This window comes from Crotalus tigris, unplaced genomic scaffold (assembly GCF_016545835.1).
Source record: "Crotalus tigris isolate CLP2741 ecotype Arizona unplaced genomic scaffold, ASM1654583v1 scf7180000017690.20705106771:4171800, whole genome shotgun sequence".
Lineage (NCBI taxonomy): Eukaryota > Metazoa > Chordata > Lepidosauria > Squamata > Viperidae > Crotalus > Crotalus tigris.
In genome coordinates this window covers 348,803-375,000 of record NW_024096569.1, presented here as the reverse complement: position 1 = coordinate 375,000, position 26,198 = coordinate 348,803, and the positions used below count along the sequence as shown (strand labels likewise).

Sequence of the window (26,198 nt, the reverse complement as noted above, 5' to 3'; positions counted from 1 at the left end):
GCTTTCATGGGGTGCTGTGGGCAGATCAATCCCCCTCTACTGATCGACTTGGATAAAGGGCATTTTTTTTCCCTGCTCAAAAAACGAGGAGATAGAAAAAAAAAAAGAGTGAAGCTAAAGAACGGGAAGAAATTGAACGGCTGCTGAAAATTGTGAAGGTTTTCGGAAAACAAGAAGGGAAGAAGGGCATTTTGCTTCGAAGAGAAAAAAGGAGAAAAAAAGGGGGGGGAGGAGGGCTGGCCAAAAGTTCATACGTATCTATTTCATTTGTTCTGGTTTTTATTTTTATTTTTTTTAAAAAAAGAAGAAGTAGTAGTTAAAAAACAAAAAACGAAAAAGGATTTTTTTTATTTTTTTTGTTTTGTTTTTAAAAAAGCAAGATTGTGAAACATGCATAAAAAAAATACCTTCGTCTGGAGTGGGGCTGTTAGCTGACGCTTCCTCACGCTTTTTCGTGAGCGGACCTACGAACAAGAAAAAAGAAGAAAAAGGAAAAATGGGACAGGGGAAAAAAAGAGAGAGAAAGATCAAGAAAAAAAAAGAGATTGGTTTTTTTTTCGGTGCATCAAAAAGGGGAAAAACAGTTTTTTTTTTTTTTTTTTTAGCAAAATACAAACAATCTTTAGGGGTGCGTTTTTGGGTGTGTGTGGGTTTTTTTTCCTTGCGTTTCGTTTTTGCTGGGATTCCATATCACGTGTGCGCGAGCGAATTATTTTATTTTTGTCTTCCCCACCAGAAAAAATAATAATAATACAACACAGAAATACGAGAAGCTGTGAAATGAAAGGCTGGTTAGAGAGGAAGCAAATCGGGCGATTGCAGACGGTTAAATTCGGAAATGGACAGAAACGAATTTTCTGGCCCCGCTTGGAGACCTCAAGAGCGGGAAATGAGGGCCCGGATCCCGAGTTCCAATCCTACTGCTTATTTTTTTTTCCCCCTAGCTGTGCATTTCATAAGGGGTGGACAGGTAGGCGTTCAACTGGGGTGGAAACTTCCTAGCCAGCTCATTCGTGGGTTGAAAAGGCTACACTGCCTGGATTCCTACCTGGCACTGTAGGATTAACCCAGAAATCTCCAAACTTGGCCATGTTAAGACTTGTGGACTTCGACTCCCAGAATTCCCCAGCTGAATTCACAAGTCTGAAAGAGGCCAGGTTTGGGGACCCTGCTGTAAAATTAATGAAAACAATCTAGGAAAAACAGTGCCAAGATACCCATTTGCATGGGTCTGTTTGAGTCTATACATCAGGGGTCTCCAAATGTAACCACTTTTAAGACCTCCCAGAATCTCCCAGCCAGCTCTTTTTTTTTCCCTCACTTCCCTGACTTCAAGATATATTACGTCTGCTGCATTCCCACCATCTATTAAGTAAGTTACCCTTTCAAGAAAAAAATGCAATAACGGTCATCTAGCCACATTTGTTCTTGTCCTATCCATGCTGAATTCTGGGAAACCCTTGCTGGCTGAGGAATTCTGGGAGTTGAAGTCCATAGAAGCCTTAAAGTGGCTGCCTTGGGAGACCCTCCCCTCAATTAACCAGCCCTGCTGGGAGGATGCTGGGATAACAGACCCAAGGGCTAAATGGAAAGGAGGCAACAATCTGTCCTGTTTTGCTTACAACGCTCTGTTATAAGTTTGACTTACAGAAAAAGCTGGACTATTGGGGTACCGAGCCAAAAAGGTAGAAAACTGGAGGGGGGGGAGGATTAGGAGTCAAAACAATCAAGGTGACAACTGCCAAGTGTGCAATTGCAGCCTGCTTTTGCATGCAACACACGTACGGGAGAATTGGGGAGTCGATCCGGCAGTCGTGGACCCCCTTTTGACTTTTTTGACCTCCTTTGCATGCAACCCCCCATTCCCCAGTTTGCAGGGACAATGAGCACATGAGACCAAAGAGGCAGGCCTCGGTCAACGCAGGATGAGGGGGTCACAGGACCACAGTTTGCCCCTTGATCCCATCCAAGGTGGAGCCCAGCAGACCAGGGCCCACTCAAATTGCGGAAGGGAGTAAGCGCTGGAAAGGTCCTCGGAAAGATGGACAATGGTGCCCTAGTGCAGTGTTTCCCAAACTTGACCATTTTAAGGCATGTGGACTTCAACTCCCAGAATTCCACAGCCAGCAATGCTGGCTGTGGAATTCTGGGAGTTGAAGTCCACATGCCTTAAAATGGTCAAGTTTGGGAAACACTGCCCTAGTGTGATCTTCTTCAAAACTGGAGGAGCTTCTTAGCGGATAAAGTTCCCCATCTTTGTCTCCCCCCGCCCACCCCTCCCCAACCATCCCAATCGATGGGAAACCGGGGGGGGGGGGGGCTGGGAACGACCCATGCCTGTGCCCACAATCTGCCCTGTCTTTTCTGGGGCCCACAACACGTCAGAAGAGGCTGGCCCTCAAACTTTTCCAAGCTGGCTCAACCTTGGCTAAGGACTTCAAGCTGCTACACCAGTGGTTCTCCACCTGCGGGTCGGGACCCAATTTGGGGTCGAACGACCATTTCACGGGGGTCGCCAAACTACGCAGTCCGCCATTTTTTCCCCTTTTCCTTAGCTGTGCTACTCCCTTTTATTCTATTGGCTTTTGAAAGCCAAGAGAATAGACTCTCTTGAATAGAGTCTCATTCTATTGGCTTTCCAAAGCCAATAGGAATTGTCCAGGCTGTCTCTGCCCTGCTGAGCCCGCCAAGAGTCCCATTCTGCAAACGGTGCTGCACCAGTTGAGTAGTCCTCGACTTACGACCGGTTGAGTAGTCCTCGACTTACGACCAGTTGGGGGTCGCGGCATTAAAAAGGTTGAGAACCACTGTGCTAACACCCTCTCCAGCCCAGGGGAGGCAGTGGAGGATGGAACCTGGACTGCTCCAGGAGCCAGCAAGGGCTGGCGTCCGGATGGGCCAGATGGGGATGTCAGGGGAAGGGTGCGTATTCTTCCCACCAGCTCGGTTGGCCATGTGGGAGAGAGGGTCTCCTTCCTTTCTCCGCCCTATATGGGGATGCCGGAGGGGGAAGACAGGACCCTTACTCACCTTAAAGCCAGGGGGTGGTGAGCGGAGGAGGAGGAGGAGGGAGAAGGAAAAAACACAGAAGAAGTACAAGAGGAACCCCCCAGGCTCTGGATTCTCAACAGGCCAGGAGACCCAGCTCCTGAACCCCTCACCCGCCCCCCCAAGGACCCCTCCCCTAATCCTTTCCAACTGGTCCACGGTTCCCTTCCTCCCACCGCCCCCCCCAAATCCTGGGAATTGTAGTCTTTCTCGCTTTGGTATAGGGCAGTGGTTCTCAACCTTTTTAATGCCGCACCCCCCAACCGGTCGTAAGTTGAGGACTACTCCACCGGTCGTAAGTCGAGGACTACTCAACTGGTGCAGCACCATTGGCAGACTGGGACTTTTGGCGGGCTCAGCAGGGCAGAGACAGCCTGGACGATTCCTATTGGCTTTGGAAAGCCAATAGAATTAGACTCTATTCAAGAGAGTCTCTTCTATTGGCTTTCAAAAGCCAATAGAATAAAAGGGAGGAGCACAGCTAAGGAAAAGGGGAAAAAATGGCGGACTGCGTTGTTTGGCGACCCCCGTGAAATGGTCGTTCGACCCCCAATGGGGTCCCGACCCACAGGTTGAGAACCACTGGTATAGGGTCTCCTGCCTGAGCAGGGGGTTGGACTAGATGACTTCCAAGGTCCCTTCCAACTTTATTATTATTATTATTTATATTATTATAACTATAATTCCCAATTGGGACATGGCTCACAGGACAGGTTCAACCTGATCCTGTTGGCCCCCCCCCCAGCTGCACTCCAGATGTGCAGGATCGCAACTCCCATCGTCCCCTCCCCCCAAGGGGGTTGGGCAACCTGGGGAGGGGGGGAGGCGCCTGATCCAGGAGTTGTCTATCTTTCCTTGGAATTGCAAAAAGCACCACCTGGTTTCCTGTTGAAGGGTGTTCAGATAGGGAGGGGGTCCCCGGGAGACCCCCTAAAAGGGATTCGACGCGCCGCACCTGAGCAATAAACTGGATTTTTCTTTTATTTAAAGCTGTGGAAAATACAGTGAATCTCCCCCCCCCCCAAAAAAATCTCTTTTTACGGCCTTCACATTTCAGGGAATCGCAACTGGGCGTTCTAAGGTGGCATTCCCTTATAATTTGGCATGAGGGGAGAGTTCAAGCAGTTCCTGACTTACGACAGTCCATTTAGTGACCAAGCTGAAAAAAAAGCCACTTACGACCGTTTTTTTTCACCCTTACGACCATCACAGACTTCCCGGGGGGGGGTCACGCGATCGAAACCTTGGCCGCTTGGCGAGCGACTTGTGTTTACGACGGTCGCGGCGTCCCCGGGGGGGTGTGTGTCACATGACCCTTTTTGGCGACCTTCCTACAAGCAAAGTCAACGGGGAAAGCCCCGCTTAGCGACCGGGTTATTAGCTTATCAGCTGCAGGGATTCCCTTAGCGACCGCGGCAAGCGAGGTCGTAAAACGGGGCCCAAAGTCCGCCAAACGGATGTCTCGCTTAGCGGCAGAAAGGTTGGCCGTCGTAAGTGGGGGACAAGCTGGAATGTTTTTGGTGGGTTAATGAGTTAGAAACGATCGAGTGGAAAGTTTCCTTTATGGGCTCCGCGGGGCACCCCCCCTCCGGCTTCATCAGCCAATTTCCTGCCTCCAGTTAATTATTTTCCACAGAGATGTTGGGAAAAGCACACCTGCCCCCCCCTCCTCACCAGCCTGTCTTTCCTGGGGTGGGAAATTGACCCGGCCCTCTTTGCAGTCTGCGGTGCAGATTTATGTGGATTTTTTTACGTTGCGGAGCTGCAAGTCTCCGGGGAGGGGGGGGGCGACTTTTAATTATAGGGGGGGGAGAACCTCCAAACTAATTCCAAGTAAACCACCAACAGATTTCTTTAATGGCCTTTTGTGGGGGGGGGTCTGACTTGACTAATAGGAATTGCAGGAAAGTGGGGGGGAGGAGGAGGAAGAGGAGGAGGAAAAGAACCCAGAGAACTATTGCATCCTGTGTGTTGCACATGTCTCCTCTGAGGAAGGGAAGGAAGAAAGGAAGGAAGGAAGGAAGGAAGGAAGGAAGGAAGGAAGGAAGGAAGGGGAGGGGAGGAGGGGAGGAGGAAGGAAGAAGGGCGAGGAGAAGGAGGGGAAGGGGGAAGAGGAAGAGGAGAAGCAGGAAGAAGGAAGAAAAAAGGATGAAGGATGAAAAGGAGGAGAAGGAAGAGAGGGAAGAGGAGATGCAGGAGGAGGAAGAAGGAAGAGGGGAGGAGGAGGGGGACTGGAGGAGGAAGAGGAGGGGGAAGAGTAAGGGAGGAAGAAGAAGGAAGAAGAAAGGAAGAAGGATGGAAGGAGGAGGAGGAAGAGAGGGGGAGGGGAGGAGGAAGAGGAGCAGCATGAGGAAGGAAGGAGGAGGAGGAGAAGGGCAGGAGGACGAGAGTGGAGGAGGGGGGGAAGGGGAAGGGGAAGAGGAGAAGCAGGAGGAGGAAGGAAGAAGGAAGGAAGGAGGATGGAAGAAGGATGAAGAGGAAGGGGAAGAGAAGCAGGAAGAAGAAGGAAGAAAGGAAGGATGAAGAGGAAGAAGAGAAGCAAGAGGAGGAAGGAAGGAAGGAAGGAAGGAAGGAAGGAAGAAGGACAAAGAGGAAGGAAGAAAGAAGAAGAGGAGGTGGAGGAGGCTGAATCTGGACCCCAAGCCTGGAATCGCCCCCTCCCCTTTTTTCAAATTAAACCATTTTTCACCCAAGATAAACTTGCCCGCCTTGCTTTCTCTCTCTCTAGCTCAGCCCCCCCCCCCCAGGGAAGAAGTGCGGGGTGCCTGTGTGTGGGAAAGGGGGTCCTGCTGCCCACCCCCAACCAGGGGAACCCCCTCCTCACCCCTCTGAGGGAGGGGGCAGGCGTCCAGGGGGAGGCTTCCCCCCCCCGCAACGCATCATCATCATCATCATCATCGTCGTCGTCATCATCATCCCCATCGGAGGAGATTCTGCCAAAAGCTCGCGGGGGGGGGAGCAGAGGAGGGGAGGAACAAAGGGGGGGAGACAGCAGGGTGGAGAAGAGATTTGGGGGAGGGGGCTTGCACAGCAAACCCCCCTCCCCATCAGCAGCAGCAGCAAAAAAGGGACACTCAGCTGTCTTGTTGTGTCGTCTACAGGATTTGCTCCAGCTGGGGGTTCTTTTTAATGCAATTTTTTTTCCTTGTTGCCAAGGCAACGGACTTAGCAGTGCTACAAAAGAAGCTGTGGTGGTGGCGGGCTAGGAAATTGGGGAGGGGGGCACACCCGCCTGGGAGGGAGGGGAGGGGGCCTCTCGCGGCTTCCAAGCCAGACACGTCGTCCCCGACTTACAACGGCTGTTTAGCAGCCGCTCAAAGTTACGGCGGCGCCGGGAGGGAGATGGAAAGAGACTTAGGACCGATTTACACCCTGGCGACCGTCGCGGGATCCCCTGATCGGGATTCGGAATGCCGGGCAACGGACTCGCGTTTACGACCGCGACAGGGTCCCTTTTGCGACCGCCTGACGAGCAAAGTCACCAGGGAGGCTGGATTCGCTTAGCGGCCGTGTTGCTCGCTTTACGTCAGCAGGAGGGATTCGGTTCGCGAAAGGGGCGAGCGAGGTGGCAAAACGGGGGCAAGTCTCATTTAACAGAGGTTTCGTTTAGCGACGGGAAAGTGGTCGTAAGTTGAGGACTGCCTGTGTTTCTTTTTTTTTTAACTAAAATAAAATAAAATAAGAATAAAATAACATAATAAAATATAAAATAAAATAATAAAATAAAATAAAATAATAAAATAAAATAATGAAATGAAATGTAAGAAAATAAAATAAAATAAAATATAAAATATAAAATAAAATAAAATAATAAAATAAAATGAAATGAAATAATGAAATGAAATGTAATAGAATAAAATAAAATATAAAATAATAAAATAAAATAATAAAATAAAATGAAATGAAATAATGAAATGAAATGTAATAAAATAAAATAAAATATAAAATAATAAAATAAAATAATAAAATAAAATGAAATAATGAAATGAAATGTAATCAAATGTAATAAAATAATAAAAAATAAATAAAATAATAAAATAATAAAATAATAAAATAAAATAAAATCTCTATCTACCACACAAACCCCCATATTTTCCCTTTGGCTGTGGTGAGGCTTGGCGGTCACCCCGAAGGTTTGGGGGCTGGGGAGGGAAGGAGGGAGATCCCCACTCACCCAGCCCAAGGAAGAGTGGGAGACCCATTCATCCTCCGTGCCAACTGGGGAGGGGTGGGGGGGGTGCCAGGTTCAGAAAAACTTAAGACAAGAAGGGGAGGGGTTTCTCTGCCAGCACTCCTGTGCCTGTTGTGGGGAGGGGGGAGACCCACACCCAGCACCCATCACGGCAGAGGAAGCCTCCGGGCAAGTGTGCATTTGCCCACCTGCATGCAAAAATGCTCGAACGGTGGAAGTTTTTAAGAAGAGACTGGACAACCATTTGTCTGAAATGGTGTAGCGTTTCCTGCCTGAGCAGGGGGTTGGACTTGATGACCTCCAAGGTCCCTTCCAACTTTTATTATTATTATTATTTGTCTGAAATGGTCTAGGGTTTCCTGCCTGAGCAGGGGGTTGGACTAAATGACTTCTAAGGACCCTTCCAACTTTTTCATCATCATCATCATTAGTATTATTATTATTATGACACAGAGTGGCATTGACCGGGCAGGAATTTTGGCAAGCAGCCTGCAAAGTCCAGGAGACAGGACCTGTTGGGCTTCTGCCTGCTGGTCGGGCAGGGTGGGGGTGGGGAACGCAACTGGCCAAGTTGAGCTTCTGTGCGTTCCCTCCCTTGGGGAGGGGGGGTCTCCATCCAGATTTCGTGAGCCCCACCCCGGAGAGCAAAAAGGACCAGGCCACCTGCCTTTCGGGACCAACTGCCCTTGACCCATCTGCAGAGGGAGACCCCAAGGGGCCCTCATTTGCCATTGGGAGACACCCCCCAAGGAAAGGAGACCTTGTTTGCCCCCTTGAAGAGAGTCCCTACGCCCCCCCCTCCAAAGAAGATGGAGTGGGCACACCTTGGGCGTGCAACGGAGAAGGGGTGCTGGTACGCTGCGCCAAAGGGCCGGTGGGAGAATTCAAACAGAGACTTGAGAGAAAAGGGGGGCTTGGCAGGGAAGACCCCCCCCAGAGGCCCGGCGGGACCGAGAAGGGGCCTAAGACCCCCCCATGCCCACCCCCCTTCCCTGCTGCCCCCCCCTTCCGCGTGCTTACCATCCTCCATGGGCACGTAGACGTTGAGGTAGAGACAGTCTTCGCTTTGATTCTGCACGTAGCTGGCCACAATCTCCAGGTTGTCGGTGAACCACACAGGCAGCATGATGGCGGGCAGCATGCCGTGGATGTTCTGCGGGCACACCGGGGCGAAAGCGGTGGCATTGCGTACCTCGGACCAGGACGCCGGCGCCTCGGGCGGCTGGAAGCGGCGCTCGCCGACGGGCGGTGTGGCGTACGGGATGCCCAGATACTGCACCACGGGGCCGAGGATCTCATTGTTCAGGCCTTTCTTGATGCCGCGCAGCTTTCCGTAGTTGGTGGGCACCACGGGGTACTTGTCTTCGGGCTTTTGCCCCGAGAGGGGTGACGGGCGCAGGGCCAGCCCCAGGAGCCAGAAAAGGAGGGCGGAACCCGGCCGGACGTTCAGCACCCGGCGGACGAAACTCGGGGAGGAGAGGAACATGGTGAGCGGACAGGGTGCCAGGCCGGTGGTCCTTCACAAGGGGAGGGGAGAGAAAGAGTCAGAACGGCTGACCCAGGCGGCAGCACCGGACAAAGAGGAAGAAGAGGAGAAGGAGGAGGAAGTAGACCAGAGATGTTGCAGCCTAGGCCCAGAAGGTGACGAAACCCAGCGGTCCTAGCAGGTGACCCCGAAAAATGTTCTGGCACAGATCGGACATCTGTTGCGTTCCATGGTGGGTCCGGAGCACCACAACCTCCAGAGAGAGAGACACCTAGAGGTTCAGAGAGGGGGAAGAGAGAAGGGAAGTTATGGGTCAAGAGGAGAGAAAGGGCAGCAGGTAGGAGCAGGTGGACTCAGCTGTCCAAGAAGGAGGTCTTCTCCACCTCCGATAAAGAGGTCCCTTTTCCTCTCCAGGAGACCTCTCTGAACTCACCCCCCCCCCGAGTCTCCCCAACCTTAAACCTGCCTTCATCAAACATAAACTGGGGGGGTAAACAAAGTGTAGGAGGCCAAGTTCTTGTGGTGGACTTTGAGAAGATGCCGAAGGCCAGCATCTCACCAAGTCCCAAGGACCACATCTTCAGGAGGAACTCAAGAGAACGCGACCATCGGGCCACAGTGTGGAATAATAAACATCAGGGTGGATTCCTCAACCTTAACCAAAGCACCTAGGCCCCCCCCCAAAGGATTCCAGAAACAAACAAGATCCCCCAGAGGTCCCCGATCCAGGGAGGACCCATAACTCATCCTATATTGGGGAGGGATCCGTTCCACGTCTCTCTGCCCTGGATGAGGACATCCAAGGGAGAGGTGGAGATCTCAAGATGGCCAAGTGGTTTCTTTTCCCGCCACGGTTCGGTCCTGAGGACACCAAGATGGGGCACCCCTGGATCACGAGGCATCCCAAGCTCCAGGTTCAACTCTTCCCAGAAAGTCACCTTGCGGGTTCCCCTGATCTGGAAGGACAACGAAGGCGTCCAGGTGGCTGGCTGACCGTTGAGTGAGGCCAACCCACAAGACTGTTAGCTTCTTCAGGGAGCCCTCAACTTACGACCACAACTGAACCCAACACTTCTGTTGCTAAGCGATACGTTTCTTGTGAGTTCTGCCCCGTTTTACAACCGCTTTCGCCAGGGTTGTTAAACAAATTGCCGCAAGTTGTGAACTGAATCTCACACAGTCATTAACGGAATGTGCCTTGACTTGGCTTATCGGAAGCCCGCTGCAAAGTCACAGCTGGCGGTCACGTGACCGTGGGACACCGCAACCTTTGTTCTCATCCTTTGGTCGTAAGTGTGAGGACTGGCCACAAATCATTTTTTCCAAACCTCCTTTGAGCGGTTGCGGAACGAATGTCTGTGCAGATCCTCGGTCTGCCTAGACTGAGACTGAATGGACGCAAACCAATGGACGTAACTCAAGGACCACCTCACTCCCTGCTTGGGCACTCCAGGCCCACGAAGGCGCCGGGGCGTCAGCCTCCTGGCCGGGCCAGCCTCCTCCACGGAGGGCTGTGTAAAGTCTCTCCCAGCTCCGCAGCGCCTTCGACTCTCCCTGGTGGATTCTCCCAGGTCTTTAATTAAATAAAATTGGAGTTTTTTTGTTTATCATTCACAATGTGGCAATTAGAAGCAGGAACGTGTAATTAGAACCAAATTGCGTCTGGGAGAATCCAAAGGCCCAGCGAGAGGGGCTGGAAGGGGAGGGCAGAAGCCCACTCCCTCCCCACAACGCGCGAGGACGGGTCAGGGGAAGGGATAGGCAGGCGAGAGGGAGCGCCCCACACCTGGGGACCAAAGGGGAGAAGGAAGGGGAGTTGGGGGTCAGGGCAAGAGAGGGATGAATGGATGGATGGATGGAGCCAAATTAAGAGGAGAAGGGGAAGGGAGAAACGGAAAGAATGGAAGACACCATGGACAGAGGAGATACAGCCACACCAACATACACCACCCGTGGTCTTCCAAGCTTCACACATACCTCATCCCTGGTCTTCCAAGACTCACAGATGTCCATGGTCTACAAAGATTCACACAAGAGTCATCCATGGTCCTCCGAAGTTCACGCAAGTGTCACAGATGGTCTTCAAAGACTCACACCGACATGACAGGCCATCATCCGGGGTCATCCAAGCTTCACTGACACATTGCTCACGGTCTTGCCAGACTCACACAGACTTCATCCGTGGTCTTGCAAGACTCACACAATCATCAATCGTGGTCACCCAAGGCTCAAACACATCAACCGTGGTCACCCAAGCTCAAACACATCAATCGTGTTCACCCAAGGCTCAAACACATCAATCATGGTCACCAAGGCTCAAACACATCAATCATGGTCACCCAAGGCTCACACACATCAACCATGGTTATCCAAGGCTCACACACATCAACTGTGGTCACCCAAGGCTCAAACACATCAACTGTGGTTATCCAAGGCTCAAACACATCAATCGTGGTTATCCAAGGCTCACATACATCAACTATGGTCATCCAAGGCTCAAACATATCAACCATGGTCACCAAAGGCTCACACACATCAACCATGGTTATCCAAGGCTCAAACACATCAACCATGGTCAACCAAGTTTCAAATATATCAATCGTGGTTATCTAAGGCTCAGGCACATCAACCATGGTTATCCAAGGCTCAAACACATCAATTGTGGTTATCCAAAGCTCAAACACATCAACCATGGTCACCCAAGGCTCAAACACATCAACCATGGTCATCCAAGGCTCAAACACATCAACCATGGTCACCCAAGGCTCAAACACATCAACCATGGTCACCAAAGGCTCAAACACATCAACCATGGTCACCCAAGGCTCAAACACATCAACCATCGTCAACCACGGCTCACACACTTCAACCATGGTCATCGAAGACAACACTTCAACCATGGTCATCCAAGCTGGCCAGGGGTGATGAAGTTTGGAGAGTTGCACTCCGTTTCGCCTCCAGATCCCACACCAGATCCCAACCATGCAGTCAATGCTCAAGCCAGCTTCACAAGCCCAACCGCTGGGCTGATTTCCGGAGCAAAACCAAAAACCAACTTATGAGATGGCCCAACCCAACCCACGGGCCAAGCCAATGGTCAGTTCTCACCAAATCCAGGACTACAACCTGCCCCACTGAGCCGGCATGGCAACCCACTTGGAGACTTTGCAAGGTCTATAGGTGAGAAAAGTATTCTCCTACCCAGTGGACAGGATTTCGACACTCATCATCCTGTCACCAGGGTTAAAACTGGAATGGAAGAACGCTGCAGGTTGTCTATATTGACTTCAAACTGGAACCAGCTCTCGAAACTACAACTCCCAGCATCCCTAGCGTATAGCTGGCAGGGATTGCTGGGAGTTGTGGTCAAGCAAGACAGAGACTGTGCCTTTACCCTAGGGGTCTCCAAATCTGGCCACTTTAAGACTTGTGAACTTCAACTCCCAGAATTCCTCAGCCAGCCATGCCGCTCTCTCTTTTTTTTCATACTTCCAAGAGTGGAGAGATTGCAGAGGAAGGGATTACAAGAGAGTAAACAGGCCACAATGGGTATACCTATCAAAAGGACGGCATTAGTCCCAGGGAATTCTGGGAGTTGAAGTCCACAAGTCTTAAAGCGGCCAAGTTTGAAGACCCCGGCTTTACACCCAGGAAGAAAACCTCTGTCTCAGCTCCACAACAGTGTTTTGTCAAATCTGGCCGCTTTTAAGATGCGCGGACTTCAACTCCCAGAATTCCCTGGGACTAATGCATTCCTTTTGATAGGCATACCCACTGTGGCCTGTTTACTCTCTTGTAATCCCTTCCTCTGCAATCTCTCCGCTCTAGGAAGTATGACCACAAAAAAAAAAAAAAAAAAGAGGCATAGCTGGCTGAGGAATTCTGGGAGTTGAAGTCCACAAGTCTTAAAGCGGCCAAATTTGCGAAACTTAACTCTACCTAATCCCACCAAAACCTTATTTTTTTTTTCAGTCTGAAGAATCAGATGGCAATAATAGGATGTTCTCATTGCAGCCTCTGCATCTCTGTATATCACAACAAACCGACAACACAACTGATAAAGGTGACTCTAAACTAACCAAGGAGAGAAGCAACCTAGAACTAAGGAGAAACTTCCTGACAGGGAGAACAATTAACCAGTGGAACCACCTGCCTCCAGAAGCGGCGAATGCTCCAACACTGGAGGTTTTTAAGGAGAGACAGGACAGCCATTTGTCTGAAATGGTATAGGGTTTCCTGCCTGAGCAGGGGGTTGGACTAGATGACCTCCAAGATCCCTTCCAACTTTCTTACTATTATTATTATTATTAAGAAACCATTCATAATGTGAGAAGGAGATCAATGGAGACTCTGGGGGGGGGTGTCCACCTGAGCTGCGGGGATCTGCAGTGGAGGGGAAAGCAACGTCACACACACACCCCATATGTGACACTGTCATACACATATTTGAGTGGTGAAATTTGCATTTTTGGAACAATAACGTCACAATTTTTCCCGTGGGCTGATGGTGTCAGCAGCAAAACATCTCTGCACATGCACGAGTGATTTTTTTTCCCCTCTCCCAAGCAAGGCCTTTGAAACACAGAGAGTCCTCGTCTTACGACACCGCTGAGAGACCAGAATTCCCGTCGCAAAGCAAGGCAGTTGTTGAGGTTAGCCGCGCCCAATTTTATGACCATTTTTCCACGGTCCCTAAGCGACATACTGCAGCTGTTGAGGGTATACAGCTAGTCCTCAAACTACGGCCGAGCCCAAAATTTCCATCACTAAGCGAGACGGTTAAATGAGTTTAAATGCCTCATTTTACAACCTTTCTTGCTATGGTGGTTAGGGGAATCTGGATCTTCCCCCTTGACTTTGTATGTCAGGTCGTAAAAGGGGATCCCACCACCTTGGGATGCGGCAATCGTCATAACTATGAGTCACACGCCCGGATTTTGATCACCAGGACCATTTGACAGCCAGTCGCAAGTTGCTAATTGAACTCTCATACGTTGAGGACTAGCTGCTCAGGTCTTTCTCAACTCCGTGCCACAACAGATTTACGTGGCTAATGAGACAAGTCAGCTGTGCCTCGTTGGCCAACCCTTTTGGGCCACAGTTGTTAAATGAATCGCGGCACTTGTTAAGTGAAACAGGCTGTTATTAAGCAAGCAGCCAAAAAAGCTAATACAATCCTGGGTTGCATAAACATAGACAGAGAATCAAGATCACGTGAAGTATTAATACCGCTTTATAAAACCTTAGTAAGGCCACACCTGGAATCCTGCATCCAGGTTTGGTCACATCACAAAAAAGATGTTGGGAGTTTGGAAAAAGTGCAGAGAAGAGCAACTAAGATGATCAGAGGCCTGGAGACCAAAACATACGAAGAACGGCTGCAGGATTTGGGTTTGGCTAGTCTAAAGAAAAGAAGAAATAAGGGAGACAGCATAGCAGTGATCCAGTATCTGAGGGGCTGCCCCAAAGAAGAGGGGGGTCACGTTATTCTCCAAAGCACCAGAGGGAAGGACGAGAAACAATAGTTGGAAACTGACCAAAGAGAGAAGCAACCTGGAATTAAGGAGAAACTTTCTGACAGTGAGGATAATTAACCAGTGGAACAGCTTCCCACCAGAAATCATGGGTGCTCCATCACTGGAGGTTTTTAAGAAGAGACTGGACAGCCATCTGTTTGAAATGGTATCTTCTGCTTGAGCGGGGGGCTGGACTAGAAGACCTCCAAAGTCCCTTCCAGCTTCTATTCTATTCTATTCTATTCTATTCTATTCTATTCTATTCTATTCTATTCTATTCTATTCTATTCTATATTTTATTATTCTATTCTATTCCATTCTATTCTATATTTTATTATTCTATTCTATTATATTATATATTCTATTCCATTCTATTCCATATTTTATTATTCTATTCTATTCTATTCTATATTTTATTATTCTATTCTATTCCATTCTATTCTATATTATTCTATTCTATTCTATTCCATTCTATTCCATTCTATTCTATATTTTATTACTCTATTCTATTCTATTCTATTCTATTCTATTCTATTCTATTCTATTCTATTCTATTCTATTCTATTCTATTCTATTCTATTCTATTCCTCTATTGGCTTTCTTTGCCAGAAGCCAGCAACCATGCTAAGCACATGCCAGATGGCAAGCATTTTTGATGTAGGGATGCTACGTCAGTCGTTAGGCACGAGGATCACCGTAAGTCATTTTTTTTTCCAGCCCTGTTATAACTTTGGACAGTCACTAAATGAACGGTTGCACGTCGAGGTCTACTTCCGTTTGCATCTGCGGCTGCTATGGACTAGCACCTTGAAGACTCTGAAAGTCACCTCTCTGCAACGGATGAGAAATTCTGATTGTTCTCTTCCTCGACACAGTTTTATTGGCAGCCCTGGGTCCTGGCTGGGTTGGGCTGGCACTGCCAGCCAAGTGTGCCAGCCGCTGGCCAAGACACCCAGCCCAATCGGCCAGCAGCCCCCGCAGTCAAGGCCCCCGGGGTTGGTCCTCTGCCCGCTTGCGATGGAGGCCTAGAAGGTGCCACGTCCTTCTCACAGACTGATTTTCCCACAATAACTGGATCAAGATCAAGGTCAACGCCACAACCGACAGGGCTAACCCACATGCCCAAATCTGCACACACACACACAGACAAATCCGGCTGGAGAGGGCGGGTCAAAGAGAAAATGAAGAAACCAGGAAGTAGGAGAATTTCACAGCGTCTCAATAGAATAGAATAGAATAGAATAGAATAGAATAGAATAGAAAATATAGAATAAAATAGAATAGAATAATAAAATATAGAATAGAATAGAATAGAGTAATAGAAAAGTATAGAATAATAATAGAATAGAATAGAATAGAAAATATAGAATAAAATAGACTAGAATAATAAAATATAGAATAGAATAACAAAATATAGAACAGAATAGAATAGAATAGAAAGTTGGAGGGGACCTTGGAGGTCTTCTAGTCCAGCCCCCTGCTCAAGCAAGAGAACCTACACCATCTCAGACAAGTGACTGTCTAGCCTCTTCTTAAAAACCTCCAGTGATGGAGCGCCCACGATTTCTGGTGGCAGGCTGTTCCACTGGTTAATTGTCCTCCCTGTCAGGAAGTTTCTCCTTAATTCCAGGTTGCTTCTCTCTTTGACCAGTTTCCATCCATTGTTTCTCGTCCTGCCCTCCGGTGTTCTAGGATTTTGTCTCTCTCTTTTGGGATGAGTTAATCTCCCTGGTCAATTTTTCCTTTAGAGTTCCTTTCTCAACCTCAGAAACTTTAAGACCTGTGGACTTCAACTCCCAGCATTCCCCAGTCATCGTGCTTTAAGACGAGTGGACTTCAACTCCCAGCATTCCCCAGTCATCGTGCTTTAAGACGGGTGGACTTCAATTCCCAGAATTCCCCAGTCATCGTCCTTTAAGACCGGTGGACTTCAACACCCAGCATTCCCCAGTCATCGTGCTTTAAGACGAGTGGACTTCAACTCCCAGCATTCCTCAGTCAGCCTGCTTTAAAACCAGTGGATGTCCTCTGGGAGAGGCTGGCTGAGGAATGCTGGGAGTTGAAGTCCATCAATCTTAAACCTGCTGAGCTGAGGGTATTTCCTCTGCTTTAGACTCAGGGAAACGCAGAACGCTGGGGCGAACAGTGCATTTATCTGGATTGGGGGTGTCTCTCTGCTCCCCTTTCGGGTACGAACGGGCACGCCCCCTCCCCTGAAGCAAGGACTACAAGTCCCATGGCTTCCCAGCCAAAGATGGCTTCTTTCTCCCCCTGCCCAAATGACAGAGGTTTCCCCCGCGGAACCGATGCTCCCTTTACGTTGAGTTGTTTCTTGGTGTCCAGCCAGAAACAGGACATCAATTTTTAAAAAGCACCAAGGAGGGGGTGAGGAGGGGGGAGGGGGAGGGGAGGGGAGGGGCGGAGGGGAGGGGAATGGATGCCTCTATCTAAATGGCACCTTGAGAGACAGTCCTGCACTGACGGGCACAACATTTGCCCACTGAGTTTTGTGTCCCGTGGTTACAACATTTCTCGCCACCCTTGTTAACTCTTGTTAAGTTAGCAACCCGGTCGTTAAGCGGATCAGCTGGCAGGAAGCGGAACTGCCTCGCTATTTTATTATTTCTTCCGCTTTCCCTGCAAATTGGACCCCAAATCAGGGCTCTCTCTCTTTGGCACCTGATTCTGAGTGCTCGTCAACTCCGGAAACCATCACCCTGGGCTCACGTATTCCACCACCCGTGCTTGATCCGCTACGAGGCGGAGAATCCAGGCGTGATGGGTGCGGAAAGCCAGCGCCTTGGGGAAAAAACAGAGGGTGGGAGGGGGGCTTGATTTGGTGGGGTCCTTGACATCTCGGCAACCACACACAGGTATGCACACACAACACACACACACACACGCACGCACCAGGCACCTGGGGAGTTGTGATTGCAGCTCCTAGCCAACAAATTAGGCTTTGGCTGAGGATGGGAAGAGGGTGTGGAAGTCCCGATGACATCACTCCTTGTGATGTCATCGTACAGCAGGATGGGAGGATGTGTCGGGTTGTCGGGTGTCTCCCCAAGGCACAAAAATCAACGTCGGACACTCCGCTAATTTTTCAGATTCATCCTTTGTGTGTTGTACACCTGTGTTCTTCAGCCTGGGGAACTGTAAAGTGGGTGGACTTCAACTCCCAGAAGTCCCTGGCACTAATGCATTCCTTTTGATAGGTATACCCATTATGGCCTGCTTACTCTCTTGCGATCCCTTCCTCTGCAATCTCTCCAGACAGATTGCAGAGGAAGGGATCGCAAGAGAGTAAGCATGCCGTAATGGGTATACATATCAAAAGGAATGCATTAGTGCCAGGGAATTCTGGGAGTTGAAGTCCACCATCTTACGCAGCCCGAGACCGAGGAATGTAGGTTCACAACCTTGATGTACAACGGTTTCATTTAGTGACCATTCAAAATTACAATGGTACCGAGAAAAGTCACTGCGGACCGTTTTTCACACTTAATGACCATTACAGCACCTCACGGTCCCACAATCAAAACTTTGGATGCTTGGCAACTGTCTCCTATTTGTGACGGTCGCAGCGTCCCGAGATCGCGCGATCCCCTTTTGCGACCTTCTGACAAAGCAAAGTCAAAGGGGGGGTGGGGAAGCTGGATCCGCTTAACGACAGTCTCCCTCACTTAATCAACTGCAGGGTTTCGCTTAACAACCTGGGCAAGGACCGTCGTAAAAGGGGGCGAAACTCAGGTCGCCCGTTTCTCGCTTAAACGAGAGACGCCTCGGGCTGAATCACGGGCGCGAAGCCGAGGACCACCCTTGTATTTTGAACTCGTGACTTGACGTCGCCCAAATGGACCCGCAATGCAAGTTAGAAGGTTGTGTGAACGGGGTCAAACCATCCCTTTGACGAGGAGGAGGAGGGGGAGGAGGGAGAGCGAAGGCACACTAGCCAGGCCAGGGGAAGGGGGCACGGCTTCCCCCCCACCCCTGGGTCTTCCTGCCTCATCTCCTGGCCTTGTGGGGAGGGGGCCTTCCAGAGGCTGGCTGCCTCTCCGTGCAGCTGGCCGTGAGGGAGGAGGGGGCGCCAGGCGGAAGCAGCATCCTCAATAGAAAGAGCCTTGCTGGACGCCTGCCACAGCCGGGGGAGCCATCGGCTCTGAAGCGGGCAGAGGGCCAGGGCGGGCAGGAGGAGGAGGTTCGGATCCTGCCTCCTCCACCTGATCCCCCCCTCCCTCTCTCTCTCAATCTCTCTCAATCTCTCTCTCTCTCCCCCCCCCTCTCTCCCCCTCTCTCTCTCCCTCTCTCTCCCTCCCTCTCTCTCTCAATATCTCTCTCTCCCTCTCAATCTCTCTCTCTCCCTCTCTCTCCCTCTCCCTCTCTCAATCTCTCTCTCCCTCTCTCTCAATCTCTCTCTCCCTCTCTCTCTCTCTCAATCTCCCTCTCTCTCCCTCTCCCTCTCTCAATCACTCTCTCCCTCTCCCTCTCTCAATCTCTCTCTCCCTCTCTCTCAATCTCTCTCTCTCCCTCTCAATCTCTCTCTCCCTCTCTCTCCCTCTCCCTCTCTCAATCTCCCTCTCCCTCTCTCTCAATCTCTCTCTCTCCCTCTCTCTCCCTCTCTCTCTCTCAATCTCCCTCTCTCTCTCTCTCAATCTCCCTCTCTCCCTCTCCCTCTCTCTCAATCTCTCTCTCTCCTTCCCTCTCTCTCCCTCTCCCCCTCTCTCTCCCTCAATCTCCCTCTCCCTCTCCCTCCCCCCCTCTCTCAATCTGTCTCCCTCTCTCTCTCTCTCTCTCTCCCCGCCCGGGCCGCTGGAGGAACAGGTGGGAGGGGGCAGCCAAGGCAAGGAGCCCCTCCCCAACTGGCTGCAGCACAGATAGTTCCCCTGGTGGTCATCGCTGGCAGACCATGGGGGGGACGGGAGGGGGGGAGAGGGAGGGTTCCCATCCTGGGGGGCAGAAGGTGGGAGGGGGGAAGATCTGGGCCCTGCTAGAGAGGGAGGAGGGGGAGGAGGAAGAGGAAGAAGAGTGGAAGAGGAGGAGGAAGAGGAACAGGAAGAGGAGGAAGAGGAGGAAGAAGAGAAAAGGAGGAGGAACAGGAAGAGAAGAGAAGAGGAAGAGAAGAGGAGGAGGACAAAGAAGGAGGAAGAGGATCAGGAAGAGGAGAAGGAAGAGAAGAGAAAGAGGAAGAAGAGAAGACAAAGAAAAGAAGGAGGAAGAGGATCAGGAAGAGGAGAAGGAAGAGAAGAGAAAGAGGAAGAAGAGAAGACAAAGAAAAGAAGGAGGAAGAGGAGGAGAAAAAGCAGAAGGAAGAAGAGGAAGAGAAGGAGGAAGAGGATCGGGAAGAGGAGAAGGAAGAGGAGGAGGAAGAAGAGAAGAGGACAAAGAGAAGGAGGAAGAGGAACAGGAAGAGAAGAAGAGGAGAGGAAGAGGAGGAGGAGGAAGAAGAGGACAAAGAGAAGGAGGAAGAGGAACAGGAACAGGAAAAGGAAGAAGAGAAGAGGAAGAGGAAAAGAGGAAGAGGAGAGGAAGAGGAGAAGAGGACAAAGAGAAGGAGGAAGAGGAACAGGAACAGGAAAAGGAAGAAGAGAAGAGGAAGAGGAAAAGAGGAAGAGGAGAGGAAGAGGAGAAGAGGACAAAGAGAAGGAGGAAGAGGAAAAGGAAAAGGAGAAGGAGAAGGAAGAGGAAGAAGAGGAAGAGGAGGAAAAGCAGAAGGAAGAGGGGAAGAAGAGGAAGAGTAGGAGGAAGGCTTGCCTAGAGACACCTGCAGGGAAGCCCCCCCGAGGGGGGGGGGAGAGATTTCATCCCCCTCCAGAGGACATCCAGACCACCCACAGGGCGCCAGGTTGGGGGACGGGAAGCCCTGGGCTGGGACTGGGGCCTTCCCCAACCTGGCGCCCTCCAGATGGGCTGCCTTGCCTCTTTGCCTGCTCCCCCTCCTCCCCTTCCCCGCCAGGCAGCTGGGGATGATGGGTGGGCGAATGCAAGAGCCCCAGAGAGAGGCAGCAAAAGGGGAGGGGCTTCAAAGGAGGGGCTGGAAAATATTGACCGGGCCGGGCCATTAAATTGGATTTTTGTGGGCCACAAATGGAGGCTCCGAGCGGAGGCAGGCCAAGATGCAGCGGGGGGGGGGAGAGGCAGGGGGGTCGCGGGCCAAGAGCCCCCTCCCCTCCCGGGCGCCTTTCCAGCTTCCCGATTGGCCCTTTTTTTTAAGGGGTTCGGGGCTGCCAATCCGGGTGGTCCTTGCCTCTGCCCGGCACACGCGAGCAAGCAAGCAAGCAAGCACACTGCAGGGACACACACGTCGCGAACACGCGCTACACATACACACGCGCGCGCGCCACACCAGCACACACACACACACACCCACACACACACACGTACCCACGTACAGAGGGACGTCAAAGGCAAGGCAAGCGGGGCGGCCCAGCCCCCCCCCGAAGGCCCCCTCCTTGGAAGGGGGGACAGGAGGCACCCCCAGACCCATCTGCCGCCGCCCCCTCCCCGGCAAAACAGCCCCCCCGGTGTTACTACGCGCCGCGCCGGAGAGGATGGAGCAGCTCACCCGGCAGAGAGGAGGAAGAGGGAATTGGGGGGGGGTGGACCCCTAATTCCCCCCCCTCCCTGCCTTGCTCTCTCGGCACATCTGGGGGGGGCAAGCCGAACCTCGGAGGCTGGGGCGGACACCTCCCTCCCCGCGATGCTGGGGGTCCCCAAGGCTTGCAAACGGGGGGGAGGGGGCGGGAGAGGGGCAGTGCGGCTCCTGCTCAGCCCCCTCCCCCACCCCCGGTTTTGGGAAGGGACGGAGGGGGCTCCCCCCACCCGCAGGCCCGGAGCGGGGGGGGGAAAGGGGACGAGGCGCCAAGGATGGCCGGCGGCTGTGGGTTCAGCTCGCTGCAGGAATCGTGCCTAGCACAAAGGCAGCGCCCCCCCCCGCTTTTCTCTTCCCTTCCAGGCACAACCCCCCCTCCCCTCCCCCTCCGCCTCCATCTCCATCAACCCCTTACCCCTCCAGAGGTGCCGGGACTCCAGATGTGCCTTGCGCCCCGTTTTGAAGACTTGGAGCCCCGGCAGATCCGGAGGTGTGCTGGTCGGGCCTCGGAGCGCTGGGGGGGGGGGAGAGATAGAGAGAGAGAGAGAGGCGAGGGGGGGGGCTGCCTTCCGCCCTTCCTCTCTCATCCTCCGCGCTGCCTCCCAGCTGACGGCTTTCTTAGCAACAGCCAGTCAAGGGCCAGGCTTTGGGCAAGGGGGGGTGTAGGCTTTGGGCAAGGGGGGGGAGCCAGCCCACCCACCCACCCAATCTCCCAGGCCCCAGCCAGGAGCAGATAGACTGCTCTCCCCTCCCGTAGGGCTGCTCCTGCACTGCCCCCCCCCCGCCTTAAAATCAGACGGGTAAAATCAGACGGGGGGCCCCCCCATTGATGGGTCCACCTTCTCTCCTACACCCCCCAACTCGGAATTCGGGAGGCCAGGGGGAGGCCAGGCCGAGGAGAGATAAAGCCCCCCCCCAAAGGACTTAAAATCTGGGTTCCAAAGATTTGGGACCAGAGACCCCCCCTTTTTTTTAAAGACCCCCTTTTGCAGTCTGAAATCAAAAAAAGAAGCAGGCCTCCTGCAGGCCTGGGGGGACTACACAGCCCATAAGCCCTACCAGCTTCGCCGGTGTCCCAATCCTTATTTGTTCTTCCCTCTACCTCAAGAGCTATGTTTGGGGGTGCGGGGGGGGGGCAGAGATTGCCCATAAATGGCTACTCAGCCTGTGCTCAAACAGCCCCCCCCCCGTTTATTTTGTTCAATCAACTTGGTGGAGTTGGGGGGAAGACAGGTGGAGATGGGGGGGGGGAACCGAAGCGTTCTTGCCTTAAAGGCCATCCCAATTTAAGCCACATGAGTGCAGACTGGGGGCTCTGCGCACCCCCCACCTGTTTCCCCCTCTTCCTGCTTCCAAATGAGGTTGGATGGGGGGGGGCTCTCCACTGGAGCAGGCACAAAACTGCACATGGTCAGGAGGCAGAATCCCTGAATGCTCCATCGGGCCCACAACCTTTGGCCCGTTTCCTTGACCGAGCCCGTTCCCAGGGTCCACCCCGAACCCTGAACCCCGTTTATTTGCCCCTGGGGTTTATTTTACTTTTTAATCTATTAAATTTCTATTGGGGGGGGTCTACACCCTGCCACTCGCCCTGTCGCGAAACAACTAGCAAGCTTCAAACCAACCTGGATTTTTTGCAAGTCTCCTCTTAGGACATGTGCTCAATTACAGATTTCCTTGAAGCCTGGAGGGGGGGGGGAGATAAGAGAAGCTGGAGGCTCTGAAACTGCCCCCCCCCAGGAAGAAAGAGGAGCTGATCTCTGTGGGCAGCTCAGCCTTTTTAATTTGGGTAGGATTTATTTAATCCTTACTTTCAGGTAAGGATTCCCCTGAACGTTTGGGTCTGGAGGCAGGAAAAGGAAGGGGTGCATTTGTCTACATTTTACAGGCCAAGCGTAGGGCCTCGAACCCAGGACCACCACTTTCCCAGAGCCAGAAGTTCCTGCAGGGCCCTGAAAAAGGGGGTGCGCGTGCACGCACACACACACACACACACACCCCAACCGAAAAATATGAAAAAGAAGAAGTTTGTTTAGTTCCTACAATTGGGACAAAGGGGTGGGAGGGTTTCCCTTGCACACTCCATTTGGCCTCTCTACCCCTCCCCCCAAGCCAGAACACCCTACAAGTGGGGAGGGGGGATTTTCTGCCTGCTTTGCCCCCCACCCACCCACCCAACTGCCCAAGACAGCATCCTAAGATTTTTCCACTCAGGAAAGCATGAAACAGCCTAATCACCTTGGTTAGATGCTTCCCTAGGTGCAAAAGAGGCCTGGGGGGGGGGTGTCTTTGGATAGGATAAGGAGCCCACCCCTCCCCCCCCCCCCCCGTGGCAAGGGGTTGCTTGTCACAAGAGGGGGGGGGCTCTTTCTCTGCTTCTGACCCCTCTCCCTCCCACCTGCACCCTCCATCTTTCCAGGAACAGCAAAGAGGGGCAAGGGGTAGTTTCCAGACCCTCCCCCCTCTTGCGGTGCCCCCACAAGCCCCCCCTGCTCCTTTTGGGCTCCAGAAGCCCCCCAACAGACACACACACTGGCCTGGTTGTTGCTGACGCCCCCCCCCTTTGGCTCTGCGGGGGGCCCCCTTCCCTCTGCCTCCCTGTGGTTATGATCAGTTGCTCTTCCCTCCCTCCCTCCCGCCCCCCCCAAACCCCCCCTCCTCTCTGCGCCCCCACCCCACTCTCGTCTCCATCGGCAGGGAGGGGTTGCCTCACCAGGCAGCGTGTTTTATGTGTCAGCACCTCACTCACTGCGCCCCCCCCCAGCCCCACCACCGCCAAGGCCACGTTCAGCCTCCAGGGATACCAACTGCGGGGTGGGGGGGGGGGTGGAACAAAGCCGGCCGGCTCCGGGTGCAAGGGGGGGGGGTAGGCGGGGGTAAGTTGGGGAGGAGGCAGCGGGCGGGCCCAAGGATGGAGCAGGGCAACGTCCCGGTGTCCGGGAGGGGAGGGAAGATGGACGGAGGAGCCGGCAGCTGGGTGAAATAGAGGGGGGGGGGCATCCGAAGAGGGAGGGAGGGAGGGAGGGGGGAGCCACCATTGCCAGAGGGGTGGGCTTCAGAAGCCACCAATCTAGCCGGCGGGGGGGGGGGGAGGCGGGGGGCGCAGAGAGCCCTGGGGAGGGAAGGAGGGGGGGAAGGGCTGCCCTGATTTGGGGAGGGGGGGGCCGAGGCGAGCGCGTGGAGGCCTTGCTTCCCCCCCTCCCTCCCATGGGGGAATTTCGGGGTGGGCTGGGATGGGGCGGCGGGGGGGGTCCAGCCTGCGAGAGGCAGCAGAGATGCGGAATTGGGGGGGGGGAGGAGAGCAGAGAGGGTGGGGGGCCATCCGGAGCGCGGAGAGTCGGAGGTCCCACGGCCCTCGCTCGCCCACCCACCCGCTCGCTCGCTCGCTCGCTCGCCGCTTACCGGCCTTAGCAGCCGCCGCCGCCGCGGGAAGAAGAACAGAAGGAGGAAGAGGAGGAGGAGGAGGAGAAGAAGAAGAAGCAGCCGCCGCGCCGCCGCCGCCGCCGCCGCTGCTGGGCTCCGCGCTCGCCGGCCGGGTCTCGGGGTGCAGCCGCCGCCGCCGCGCGGGGCTCTCCGCCTCCGTCGCCCTCGACGCGCGCTGCCCGCATCCTGGGGGGCGGGCGCGGGCGCGGGAGGAGGCGGCTCTCCGCCGAAGGCCGGGCGGGGGAGGGAGGGAGGGGGATGGCCGCCCAGGCCGAGCGCGGGGGAGCGGAGCAGGCTGCACCGGGCGCCCCGACCCCTCCGCCGCCGCCGCCGCCGCTGCTCCTGCCCGCTCGCTCGCCCGCTCGCCGCCTGCCTCGCCCACCTCCCGCATCAGCCGCCGCGTCAGGGCGGGGGGCGGGAGCCGCGCGGGGGGCGGGGGGACCCGGGCCCGCGCGGGAGGGGCCGCCTCTGGAGAGGGGGGGGCGCCAGGCCGAGGAGCCCCTTCTGGGAGGAGGGGGCGCCTCTGGAGAGGGGGGGGCGCCAGGCCGAGGAGCCCCTTCTGGAAATTAGGGAGGAGGGGGCGCCAGGCCGAGGAGCCCCTTCTGGGAGGAGGGGGTGCCTCTGGAGAGGGTGGGGGCGCCAAGCCGAGGAGCCCCTTCTGGGACGAGGGGGCGCCTCTGGAGAGGGGGGGGCGCCAGGCCGAGGAGCCCCTTCTGGAAATGAGGGAGGAGGGGGCGCCAGGCCGAGGAGCCCCTTCTGGGAGGAGGGGGTGCCTCTGGAGAGGGTGGGGGCGCCAAGCCGAGGAGCCCCTTCTGGGACGAGGGGGCGCCTCTGGAGAGGGGGGGGCGCCAGGCCGAGGAGCCCCTTCTGGAAATGAGGGAGGAGGGGGCGCCAGGCCGAGGAGCCCCTTCTGGGAGGAGGGGGTGCCTCTGGAGAGGGTGGGGGCGCCAAGCCGAGGAGCCCCTTCTGGGAGGAGGGGGCGCCTCTGGAGAGGGGGGGCGCCAGGCCGAGGAGCCCCTTCTGGAAATGAGGGAGGAGGGGGCGCCAGGCCGAGGAGCCCCTTCTGGGAGGAGGGGGCGCCTCTGGAGAAGGTGGGGGTGCCAGGCCGAGGAGCCCCTTCTGGAAGAGATTTGAGGAGGGGGCGGCTCTGGAGAGGGTGGGGGGATACGAGGCTGAGGAGCCCCTTCTGGAAGAGATTTGAGGAGGGGGTGCCTCTGCAGAGGGTGAGGGGCGCCAGGCCGAGGAGCCCCTTCTGGAAGAGGGAGGGGGCACCTCTGCAGAGGGTGGGGGCATGAGGCCGGGGAAAGAACCCCAGACCCCCCAAGGGGCAGGATCCCTTCGAGGCCGAGGAGCCCCTTCTGGAAGAGATTGAGGAGGGGGCGCCTCCGGAGAGGGTGGGGGGGCGTGTGTCCGTGGGAAGCAGGCGAGCCGCACAGTCCGGACCCCCAAGTGGTGGGGTCTCCTTAAGGCCACGAGCCCCTCCAGGATGAGAGGGGAGCAATTGAGGAGGGTCCCGCTCCCAAAGGGACGGCCAGACCCTTCCCTATGTTTCCCTTCCCCTTGGGGTGTGTGTGTGTGTGTGTAGGGGGGGGCTACCACCTCTGGATGCAGAATGATGGCTGGCTGGCTGGCAAATGGGTGGTGGGCATCTCTCTCATTCTCCAGGATTCGAACCTTCTTCCCAGCCAACTGGGCACCTGAGCTGGGGTTTTGACACGGGCTGAATCCAGACTGTTGTTAACCTGGTTAGGCTTTGGCATGGTGTGCTAATGGGGGCGGGGAAGGGTCTTCGCTGCTGGGGGGGTCACTGAGCATCAATTGACTGATCAGACCCGGCCATTTCTGGACATATGTCTATCCAACTGGACACCCCCTGCACAGACACCCCTCCTAGTAACACATCTGGCACAGCTGCCTGCCCTGATCTGGTGTCCCCACCACCAC

At 53.9% G+C, this 26,198-nt stretch overlaps 1 protein-coding gene across 3 annotated transcripts in view; it reads right to left on the bottom strand.

Annotated features, from left to right (window-relative positions):
- The window catches only part of NLGN2 (neuroligin 2), a 48,070-nt gene extending 23,780 nt beyond the window's left edge, over positions 1 to 24,290 (bottom strand). For 2 of the 3 annotated variants that reach the window (XM_039337878.1, XM_039337879.1), the window contains exons 1-2: positions 24,234 to 24,290; positions 8,261 to 8,997 (exon numbers count right to left, since the gene is read on the bottom strand). In XM_039337878.1, coding sequence (XP_039193812.1) covers positions 8,261 to 8,726 — 466 coding nt within the window. In that variant the 5' untranslated portion in view covers positions 8,727 to 8,997; positions 24,234 to 24,290. Of the gene's footprint in view, positions 1 to 407; positions 465 to 8,260; positions 8,998 to 24,233 lie in introns of all 3 variants that reach the window. The other variant, XM_039337877.1, reaches the window with a different exon arrangement.
- Positions 24,291 to 26,198: the final 1,908 nt, after the last annotated feature.